This window comes from Bidens hawaiensis, unplaced genomic scaffold (genome assembly GCF_021521415.1).
Source record: "Bidens hawaiensis isolate Kalapana, Puna unplaced genomic scaffold, B.hawaiensis_p1.1 tig00051679_1, whole genome shotgun sequence".
Classification (NCBI taxonomy): domain Eukaryota; kingdom Viridiplantae; phylum Streptophyta; class Magnoliopsida; order Asterales; family Asteraceae; genus Bidens; species Bidens hawaiensis.
This window is the reverse complement of record NW_027499289.1, coordinates 66961-78585: the sequence shown is the minus strand read 5'-3', so window position 1 is coordinate 78585 and position 11625 is coordinate 66961. Positions and strand designations below refer to the sequence as shown.

Genomic DNA, 11625 nt, shown 5'->3' with positions numbered 1-11625 from the left:
GCCCAGACAACATACCCATCGAGGTGTGGAGGTTCCTGGGAGAATAAGGAGTAATGTAGTTAACTACTCTGTTCAATATTATCCTTAATTCTGGTAAGATGCCAGACCAGTGGAGGACCAGTGGCGTAATCCCTATCTATAAGAACAAAGGAGACACCCAATGTTGTGGTAACTACCGAGGAATCAAACTATTAAGCCATACTATGAAGCTATGGGAAAGAGTGATGGAGGTTAGACTTAGACGGGAGATTCAGGTTACGGTGAATCAATTTGGATTCATGCCGGGGCGTTCCACCACAGAGGCAATACACATTTTAAGAAGATTGATGGAAAAGTATAGGGAGAAGAAGCGCGACTTTCATATGGTGTTTATTGACCTAGAAAAGGCGTACGACAGTGTACCACGCCAAGTGCTTTGGAAGTGTCTACAGGGTAGAAGGGTCCCGAGGAAATATATAGAGATAATTATGGATATGTATACCGGGAGTGCAACAAGTGTCCGTGCGCCCATGGGGGATACCGATTTCTTCCCCATGGAGGTAGGCCTTCACAAGGGGTCAGCGTTGAGTCTGTTTCTTTTTGCAGTAGTCTTGGATGAGTTATCAAAGGAAATTCAAGAGACACTCCCATGGTGCATGATGTTCGCAGACGATATTGTGTTAGTTGCTGAGAGTAAACAAGAACTAAACGGGAGGCTAGAGGAGTGGCGAACAGCCTTAGAGACAAAAGGTTAAGGATTAATCGCTCTAAGACGGAGTACCTACACTGAAATTTTAGTGGGGTAAATGACAATGCGGATGCTCAGATCACCATTGAAGGGCAAATGGTTACGCAGGTAACGAAGTTCAAGTATCTAGGATCATTTGTCCAGAGCGATGGGGAATTAGACAGTGATGTGCCCATCGAGTTCATGTAGGATGGTGTAGATGGAGAGCAGCCACATGTATACTGTGCGACAAGAGATTCCCAGCTAAACTTAAGGGAAAATTTTATAGGGTCGCAGTTAGACCTGCAATATTATATGGAACAGATTGCTGGGCCATCAAGAAGGCACATGAGCGGAAAATTGAGGTAGTAGAGATGAGAATGTTACGCTGGATGTGTGGGCACACAAGGTTAGACCGATTAAGAAACACGGTGTTTCGGGAGAGATTAGGGGTAGCTAACATATCCGACAAGATAAGAGAGTGGAGATTGAGATGGTTTGGACATGTGAAGAGAAGACAGATGACGAACCCTGTTAGATCCGTAGAAAACATTACTATAAGGGGGAGGAGGGGTAGAGGCTGTCCTAAATTGACTTGTGATGAGAGGATTTGACATGATTTTCTAGACCTAAACCTCTCTGAGGACATGGTTGATGATATGAATTATTGGAGACTTAGAATTAAAGCTAAGGATTTTTAGGGAGAAAGGATTACCTTAGTTTTTTTTTACCTGATTTTGGTCATACACCATTATATTTTTCTCTCTTCATATATTTCTATGTTGTTATCTATACATGTATTGGAATTTAAATTTTACTTCATGCTACTATCAATTTTATTACTATTGAACTTTGATGCCCCTTATTTTTCTCTCATACAATGTTACTTTGATGCACCTCTCTACCCCATTGGATAGAGGTACGGTGTGCCTACATCCCACCCTTTCCAGGCCCTACTTATAACTTTACTATTGGTGGGATTCCACTGAGTATGATTTGATTGATTGACTTTAGTTATTTTATTCATCATCTAAAAGTACTTCTTTTTATCTCACTTTCTAAAATATAATATTTTTACCATGTCGGAAACCAACTCGACATAAAAGTTGAGTTATGGTCTGACAGGAAATGAACCACTCGCTTAAACTCGTTTTGGGTTCGTTTCAGATTTTTCATGAAACGAGTGCGACTTAATTACGCGACTAAGATATATCATAACCCAACATTTTATAAACAAATAAAATTAACCAACTTATAAGTTTTACGACCAAAAAGGTTAAAAGACACAATTTTAAAGCAAATATATATTTTCTCGAAAAAGCTTAAAAACACTAAACTATGAACCGAATCGATCATATTCTCCCATTTTTGATTATTTTCTTGAAACCTAATTGAACGCAAAAATATTTTCTAGGGTTGGTTGTCCAATCGAACTCGTCTGATTCAGCTAGCTTAAACCTTACTTAATGAGTTTTTATAACCCGTTTTTCATCTTTTAACATTTTGGGTGTAACACATGTTACAAATTTTCAATGTTTAATATTATAAACCAAAATTCAGTTGTATTTATTTTGAAAACATTGCTAAAGGGTTGGGGTTTTAAAAGCGCAAAATAAAGTAATACATGAAAACCCTCACTCTCTCTGTAGTTTGAAAACCCAATTCAATTAAATTAAATTCAATTGTGGTGAAGAAGAAGAAGTAATAATAATAATGGATGATGATGATGATGATTGGGGATTAAGCGCAGAAGATCTCGATAATCTTGAAAGAGATGCCCTTAATCGGATCAACGCTCAACGAAATACCAGTACCAGCACCGCTGCTCATCTTCCTTCATCAAACCCATCATCTGCTCTCAAGGTCAACATTCATCTCTCTAATTATTATTCTTTTTATATAATATACATACATACATACATACATACACACATGTGGTGTTTCTGACTTGCTTCTATTTGGATAATAATAATAATAGTTCAGTTCTTTGCCAATTGCTTCAGGGAACACACCACCAAATGTATCTGGTCAGCTATTATTATGTTATCAACTTTATTATGCATTTTACATTACATGGTTTTCTTCATCTGTTGTCTTATTTCTTGTTTCTTTTTTCTAGGAGATTACGCTTCCAAGTCTCGCCCCAAAGTGTCTCTTAAGTTCTTTCTACACGCTACTGGAAACATTGCTGCTAAATTTGCATATAACGATGTACCGCTTCCCTCTTACCTCTTAATAGATACATGTTTCAGTAGATTTTTTGATAAGATATGTATCGATATTCTCTCAGGTACTTATTGCAGCAATACGTAGGGTTACAAAAGCAAATTGGAACGCAACAGAAAGGTTTCCTTTTCTCTTTCAACTGCCTGCCTGCCTGCCTTTCACTTTATTATGTAGTTTTTTGTTTTCTGAGTCTCACTACTTGTTCCGGTCCATGCAGATTGTGGTTGTTCCCTGTGTCATCTTTACCAGAAGCAGAAAAAGTTATTAAGAATCTAACTTCTCTTAACATTGAGGTGATAAAACAAACGCTTTCTTAGTTATGTCATATTTAAATGATATTTCTTATTCATATTAAATAACATTTTAGTTATATCCCTAGTTAAAAGAATTTATTATAGTTTTTATAAAATTGCTTTTTTTGTTTACTTTCTTCGGTTCTGCTGCTACCAGTTTCTCTTGTTATTGGAAATTCTTGCTAGTAATCCTCCCATGGGCATATGTATTCTGTATTCCTATTGCATCTGATTGCTACACACAATCCTTTTTTTATGATTTTTTCAGCTGTTTGTTTGTGACTTTGCAGCTAGAAACTTTAGATCCATTGCTGCATCGTGCTATTGCTTCTGCCTCTGCTGTTCCAGATCTTCGAGGTACACTTGTCATCATGTAATGGTTGTATGTTATCTACATGATGTAGTGTGGCTTGTTGAGGAAAAAGTGAGGAAGTCATAGTTATCATTGTTATTATCTTCTTTTAAGGCAATAGTGTGTGTGTCCAATCTGTATTTATACTCATACACAGTGATGTTTGGTGGGGTGGCTATAATGTTGAATTAGTTTCTTTTAACTAGAACTGGTTATTGTTCGTAGGCTTGTGGAATTATTACACAAATATACATATTGTAATTATAATAATAAAGCATCACATAGGTGTAGGGGTGAACATGGTGTGGTTTGGTTCGTTATGGGTCAAAACCTAACCTGTAACAGTTATTTCTATTAAAAATGATTCGGTTAATTAGTTATTGAAAAGATGGGGTGGTTACCAGCTGGTTTTGAACTTGGGTTGACTCAAGCTCATTTAAGTCAATGAAGCCAATTTAATTTTGGTTCAAATGAAAACTCAGAAAGCATATTAATTATTAAAGGAGAATGAAGGAAATATCACGGATGGGTACTTAATGCTTTTGATATTATTTAGATTGTGTGTGTTTCTTTTATATCCTTATTTTGGGTGTTTAAGGCTTAACAAGGTAGAAAATGCTATACAGAGTCAACTTATAAGTATTTTTGAATATTGAGCGCCTTTGTATGTGAGGTTGGTGACCTCTCTTCGGTTTCCGGACGAAGGGCCTCACAAAGCCTCACGTCTTTCAAACCCGAGCACCCTAGTATGTATCTTGTATCATGTGTCATTTATACCAATTTCAACTAAAAGCATGCTAAAGATGAAAATACCTTTAAAGCTTTTTTTAGAGAAGACAACAGTTTTTAACATATAATATAAAGACAATGTGACACTTCATTATAGGTAATTTTGAATTATTAAAAGAATTGAAGATCATTTTGGTCATTTAGCACTTAATGATTGAAATTGGTATGCATGAGAAAAGGTACATACTTGGGTAGTCTATGTGATAGTTCTAGTTGTATTAATGAAAAAAGTAGAACACTTGGGTGGCCTTCATAAACAATAATCACAAACTTCTAGGCATACATGAAGATAACTGTATTATTTTCAATGAATAAGTTGTACCTGTAAACATGCATCTGCAATGAGTATGTTACTCAATAAAGCTTCTGATTAGTTAAAATATCATATCATTAAGGATTTAGGTCATAGTGAATAAGATAAATCTATTAGAACTCTGCAACATTAGAGAAGAGAAAGTGAACATCATTGAATCCTATATCATGAAAGTAGAACACTTGGGTGACCTTCATAAACAATAATCGCAAACTTCTAGGCATACATGAAGATAACTGTATTATTTTCAATGAATAAGTTGTACCTGTAAACATGCATCTGCAATGAGTATGTTACTCAATAAAGCTTCTGATTAGTTAAAATATCATATCATTAAGGATTTAGGTCATAGTGAATAAGATAAATCTATTAGAACTCTGCAACATTAGAGAAGAGAAAGTGAACATCATTGAATCCTATATCATGAGATGTGTTTATTTCTGTGTTCTGTTATTGCTTCTCTTGTTAAACATGTTTATCTTTTTTTGTTCTGTTTCTCAGACCGTTATGACAGGATGCCTGATAGCATTGAATCAAAACTTTTACCATTTCAACGAGAGGGTGTTAGGTACTAATATGTTCCTTCTATGATCAGACACGTATTAGTGTATATTTTATTATTTTTTTACCGCATCCCACAGATTACTCAGTCTCATTCTCAACACTTTTTTGTTGTTGCAGGTTTGTATTGCAGCATGGTAGGCGTGTCCTCCTGGCTGATGAAATGGGTCTGGGAAAAACTCTTCAGGTAAGATACCGAATCTACCCCTTTTCCTCTTTCTAAAGCATCTCCTCATGTTGAGTGTTATGTATATCTTATGTTTCATATGCATAGCAACCCTCGTTATTTTGACATAATAATTGTTCAAAACATCTTTTAGAAGTCTTAAGGTCATATGATATTGGAAAATACTGAATAATTTAAGCATCTCAAGATTTTTTTTCTGTTTAATAAACTGTAGATAGGCCGATTCTATATTAAAAAAATGACAACATATTCTTTAATTTTTGCAGGCTATTGCTGTAGCGGCTTGTGTTCGTGACTCATGGCCGGTTCTTGTTCTAACTCCATCTTCATTGAGGCTTCAATGGGCTACTGTCAGTTTTTTTCTTTTAAATCCTGTTTCTGTGAATGTGAAGAGTTTGACCATTATGCACTTACAAGTAATACTTCACACTTTACACAGATGATTCAGCAATGGCTAGACATCCGTTCATCAGATATACCTGTATGATATCTTCATTTTGCTTTCTCTTTTTGTGCAATCTTTTCATTCTACATTGTGTAGGATGTCAACACGCTATGATATGAAGAAAATGCCTCATTTTCAGGTGGTTTTGTCTAGTTATAGTGGGTCAAACAAGGGTGGTTTTACAATAATTCGGTCAAACACCAGGGGAAATATACGCCTTGATGGATTATTCAACATTGTATCATATGATGCTGTGCCCAAAATTCAACACACTCTAATGAGCTCAGATTTTAAGGTAAACACAGCTTGATATTTTGTATCAACTACTTGTAAATTGTGTGTTTTATCTTTTACTCTGGAGTTACATGACTTACGAATTCATATATTTTAGTTGTGAACAATAAAGAAGTTACTTTCGCCCAAAAATTGTGCCTAGGCGTGCGCTTTTATCGCTTTTAATAACTATAGTTTGTTTAACGGGTTCGTTTAGGGCTGCTAAACAGGCTATGTTTGTGGGTTGGCCTGTCAAACATGATATTTTACAAGAACCTGAACACAACGTGAACATGAAAATCATGTCATAAACATGAACCCAGACACAACATGTGTATTCGATGGTTGACACGAACATGGCCCGTTTAACCCCCGGGACACAATTATTTAGTTTTAATTTGCATGCTAATACTTTAAAATCCTAAGTTTACATACTATATTTATTATTTTAAGCAAATATGTTTAAACTATGCCAATTTGCTTTCAAAATGTTTTAGTTTTTGACATAAAAGATACCCAAACAGTTTAGCTTATTGTACTAAACACATTAATAAATAAATAAATAAAATGGGTTTAATTGGTCCATGAACCTGTTGGTTAACACGAACACGGCCTGCTTAGCTAAATGTCTTTGCTTTCGACCCAAAACTGACTTGAACCCGTTTAGACTAAACCTAAACTCTCAAATTTTGTGTTAGGTTCGTGTCGTGTCAAAAACTCATGCCCCTAGGCTCATTGTAAGATAAAACATATAGATGGAAAGATATACAATGCTAGCAGTGTTATGAGTGTTTCTGAGATATTTAAACCAACATCTGAAACTTGAGTTTATGATATTGCTTATATACTGATGCGAAAGATGTTTTGGATCAATAAGTATGCATTTAAGAAAAAATAAGTAACATGTGCATGCCCACTAGCTTTGCATCCCTTGTGATTTTGTCTGTATGCTATTTTTTTTCGTTATAGTAGGCTATGACTCCTTTTGAACAACTTGTCGATGGTTGTTAGTTTTTATTATTATTCATTCACACGTTTTCTGTTAATGATGAATTCTTTATTTAGGTTGTGATTGCCGACGAGTCACACTTTTTAAAGAATGCCCAAGCAAAGCGAACTACTGCATCCCTTCCCATATTACAGGTATCTCTCTTACAGTTTTTTATTCAAGAAGTTAATGACTTATTTGTATACTTTATAAGCATCTAATGATAAGGATAAAGTTTATGTGATACGCACATCCTTATCAATAATGTATCTACAAATCAACACTTGGTATCCGGTTGTATTGTTAGTGAGCTTTAGTGACAATATTAACAAAACAAATCTGACGTGTTAACTATTTTCATGAAATGTAGAAAGCTCAATATACAATGTTACTTAGTGGAACTCCAGCTTTATCTAGACCGATTGAGCTATTTAAACAGGTCATCAGTTCTCCAATTATTTATCAAATGACATGAAACGAATATTCTTATCTGGATTAAACCTTTTCATGTTTATAACAGCTTGAAGCATTGTATCCTAAAGTATACAAGGACGTTCATGAATATGGAAAACGATATTGCCAGGGCGTAAGATGAACTGTTTTCACTAAACTAATCTTTTATAAGAAAAATAGTTGATTGAAGTTCACTCTAATACTAGTATTGTTTTCCAGGGTTTTTTTGGAGCGTATCAAGGTGCAAGTAATCATGAAGAACTGCACAATTTAATAAAAGCAACTGTGATGATACGAAGACTAAAAAAAGACGTTCTTTCTGAGCTACCTGAGAAACGAAGGCAGCAGGTATCTAACTTATTCAACCAAGTTTATAATATTGAATTCCATAATTGTATTATGATTATGATCTAGTGAAGCGGTGGTCATCTTTTTCTGTTTATTTTCTTATTCCTAGGTTTTCTTGGACTTGGCGGACAAGGACATGAAGCAAGTCAATGCTTTATTCTGTGAGGTATTCTAAACTTATATAATTAGTGATTATTATTGATGATATATAACTTTTACTCATTGTACAGTTGGAGGTTATTAAAGGTAAACTCAAGGCGTGCAAGTCAAAAGAGGATGCAGAGTCCCTTAAGATTACAGAGAGGAATATTATAAACAAGGTGCGCACACAACTTTAAGCTAATTTATCATTTAAAGTTTTTTTATTATTCATTTTGTTGATGGTGTGTCGGGCTAGATCTATAGAGAGTCTGCAGAAGCCAAAATCCCTGCTGTTCTTGATTACCTAGGAACTGTCATCGAGGTATGTAATATTATTCAAAACCAAAATTAGCAGCCAGTTTAACAATCTTATCCCATGTTTAGTTTTTGTTTAACACTGGAATCTTGTGATGTAGGCAGGGTGCAAGTTTATTGTGTTTGCTCATCATCAGCCAATGATAGAATCAATACATCAATTTCTTCTTGTAAGACAATTATATTATATTATATTATATGTTAATATTTTTCTTTCAATATATATATGTGTATATATATATATAGTATAATCATTTTTACTACGTGCTACTATCAATGATACTATAGTTGAACTTTGATTTCCTTTTATATTGCCGCATACATATGTAATCAAGAGCTGAGGGTCTCTCTGAAAGCCACCTCTCTATCCCATTGGATAGAGGTACGGTGTGCCTACATCCCACCCTTCCCAGACCCTACTTATAGTTTTACTATTGGTGGGACTCCACTGGGTATGATTGATTGATTGATATATTTTATGTTACTTTTTCAAATACAGATTTTTATTACCTTTGCCTAATTTCAGAAAAAGAAGGTTGGTTGTATCCGTATAGACAGTGGCACTCCAGCAGGATCGAGGCAATCTTTGGTTAATGATTTCCAGGAAAAAGATAGTATCAAAGCAGCAGTGGTATTAAATTATTCCCTCTATATATTATTTTTTAAAAACTTTTCTAATTGTGAGAAAATGGCATGATTATTTGTTTACTTGTGTAGCTATCAATCAAAGCTGTTGGTGTTGGGTTAACATTAACTGCAGCAAGCACGGTTATATTTGCTGAGCTTTCTTGGACTCCAGGTGACATTACTCAAGCTGAAGCTCGTGCTCACAGAATTGGTCAGGTAATTATTGTTATTATTTTGTGAAATTTGTTGTTATTTTACTTGAGCAATAAGCAACGTACTCGTGGATTTGCAGGGGTATTCGGTAAATGTATACTTTCTCTTAGCAAATGACACGGTTGATGATATCATGTGGTATGCCCATATTTCTTGTTCAAAATTATAAATATTAAGTCGTTGAAATCAATTTCTTGTATGGTTTAGGGACGTTGTGCAAAGCAAGTTAGATAATCTGGGACAGGTAGGTTTTTCCTCTTTTCGGAGTTGTTTTTTTATCTTGAGTTGAGTTAATGAAAAAATGAAGTATAATTGATTTATGGTGATATAATTAACTGTATAGATGCTTGATGGTCACGAGAATTCACTAGAAGTTTCGTGTAGCAGTAGAAGTCCTGCAAAGCAGAAAACATTGGACTCATATGTGAAGCGTTGCAACTCACTTAACTCGGAACAACAGGCTAACCCAAAACATCCAAGATACTGATTTGTGTTTCAAATAGGAGGTTAACATATTTTTGGGTATGTATAACAAACATGTTTGTGTGTCCTTTGTCTAATGAATGGTTTGGTTTCCTCAGTATTTTGGTTATGCTAGTCTTCCTGCCATGGGTCATTTTTCTCTTTTCATTTTGGTGCATACCTTACCTTGTGTGCTTTAAGGGGACCACTACCTACATACCTTGATAATCAATCCTTTTACACAATGGAACCTATAATGGTTTTTATTGATATCACATAATTGAAATGGAATAGTTCTTAAATCTATAAAAGAATATTCCTTGGGAACAATTCTTTGATGACAGCGACATAAATAGAATGAAGAAATTTGTAGCAGAACAATGACTCCCTATGTCACAACCTAAGACCCAACCCAAACCGAAACTGAACCATTTTGGAGCCGATGGTTACAATTGAACTGATAAATGTAACCGATGATTTCATTCAAACATGGCATGCTTTTTTTTTCTTTATGCTAAAATTATAAATTCAGAAAAAAAATACAATGTAAACAAAACAACTGTTTAAATTAAAAAGGTTGATGGCAGTTTTTTTTCTTTTTTTTTATATAAAGTTTTTGACATAAGATAACCAACCAACTTAAGTTATATAAAAACACATGTTCTAAAGAAAACGAGCCAACCCAAAAACTCAAATATGCGTGCAACTCATTTAGCTTAAACATGTTATTGTTAATAGTTCATTTAGCCAAATTAAATGTGTTCATACTCTTCATTCAAACCTACCCGATGTAACACCACGTCTTTTACCCTATAAATTTAATCCTAAATATGCTAACTTAGAAAGTATAGACTAAAAATGCAAATTCTAAAAAAATGAACTCATCGCGATACGCGACGGGGTAAGTCTTAACCCATCGCGTAGCGCGATGGGCTTGGTGAGTCACCAGACACGTGTTAACACGTGGCACAATATGACAGGCCACGTGTCACCACCGCATAAGGCGGCGTAAAATTGCGGCGCCGCGATACGCGACGGGTCCCAAGTAACCCATCGCGTATCGCGATGGGGTCCAAAATCGCCTATAAAAGGGGGGTGACGGGCATGAGCTCCATTCATCCCAAACACACCTCCATTTTCGCACACTTAACCTCGAAAGGCGTGCCCCGTTTCCGTAACAAGCCGACGTGCTGTTTTCTCGTATTTCGTGCAAGAAACGAAGTTATAATCAAGTAGCAATTACTTAAGCGAGTAGATCAAGATCCTGCCTTTTTCTTATTATCAATCTAAGCATCGGAATTAAGGTAGGAGTTACGTTTAAGTTATTTGAATTATAGCTTAGACTATCAATCGAGGCTATGGCCTTTAACCTTGATCGTATTTTACAAAACATTCACAATCATGATTTCATAAACGATGAAGTAATGTTAAACGAAGGATATATTTTGACGAGCATGTAGTAACTGGAAGGGGGATATCACTAGTAGTAAGTTTCTTACCTAAGGAAAAGTAATTCGTATAAATCCCAATCAACCGAGGGACCCGTTTACTTACCTGGAGAAACTTACCAACATGATAGAACCTATTAGGCCAAAGCATGCTATATCAAACGTCACATAAACAATTGTTTTCATTCACAATCAAAGATAAACGATTTCAAGGTTAAACTTACAATCATAGCTTAACATCATTCAAACATTCATACGAACCTATTTTATGTATACGTTAAATATCATTCACAATCAATCACTTAGTCGAGGTTTTCAACACCGACGGTACAGGTGAATACGTTACATTTTTAATCAGTCAAAACATATTTATATTCAATGAGACGAACGGGTGTTTGCCTTAACGAGTCAATCAAATGTCTATATGAGATCGAGTAATCTCTAAAACTTTATAATACAAAGTAGAAAATAAGGTCAACTCAGAC

The 11625-nt window shown here is 35.1% G+C and overlaps 1 protein-coding gene across 1 annotated transcript; it reads left to right on the top strand.

The window, feature by feature from the left end:
- Window positions 1-2401: 2401 nt before the first annotated feature.
- On the top strand, window positions 2402-9717 carry LOC143599265 (uncharacterized). Its single transcript, XM_077077253.1, has 24 exons — window positions 2402-2569; window positions 2685-2733; window positions 2826-2917; window positions 2997-3052; window positions 3150-3225; window positions 3516-3582; window positions 5181-5247; window positions 5361-5427; window positions 5694-5777; window positions 5867-5908; window positions 6012-6167; window positions 7211-7288; window positions 7504-7572; window positions 7654-7719; window positions 7806-7934; window positions 8044-8100; window positions 8165-8254; window positions 8332-8397; window positions 8492-8560; window positions 8917-9021; window positions 9108-9233; window positions 9310-9368; window positions 9438-9474; window positions 9574-9717. Exons 1-24 carry the CDS (start codon window positions 2420-2422, stop codon window positions 9715-9717), a joined length of 2001 nt encoding a protein of 666 aa, XP_076933368.1. The 5' UTR covers window positions 2402-2419.
- Window positions 9718-11625: the final 1908 nt, after the last annotated feature.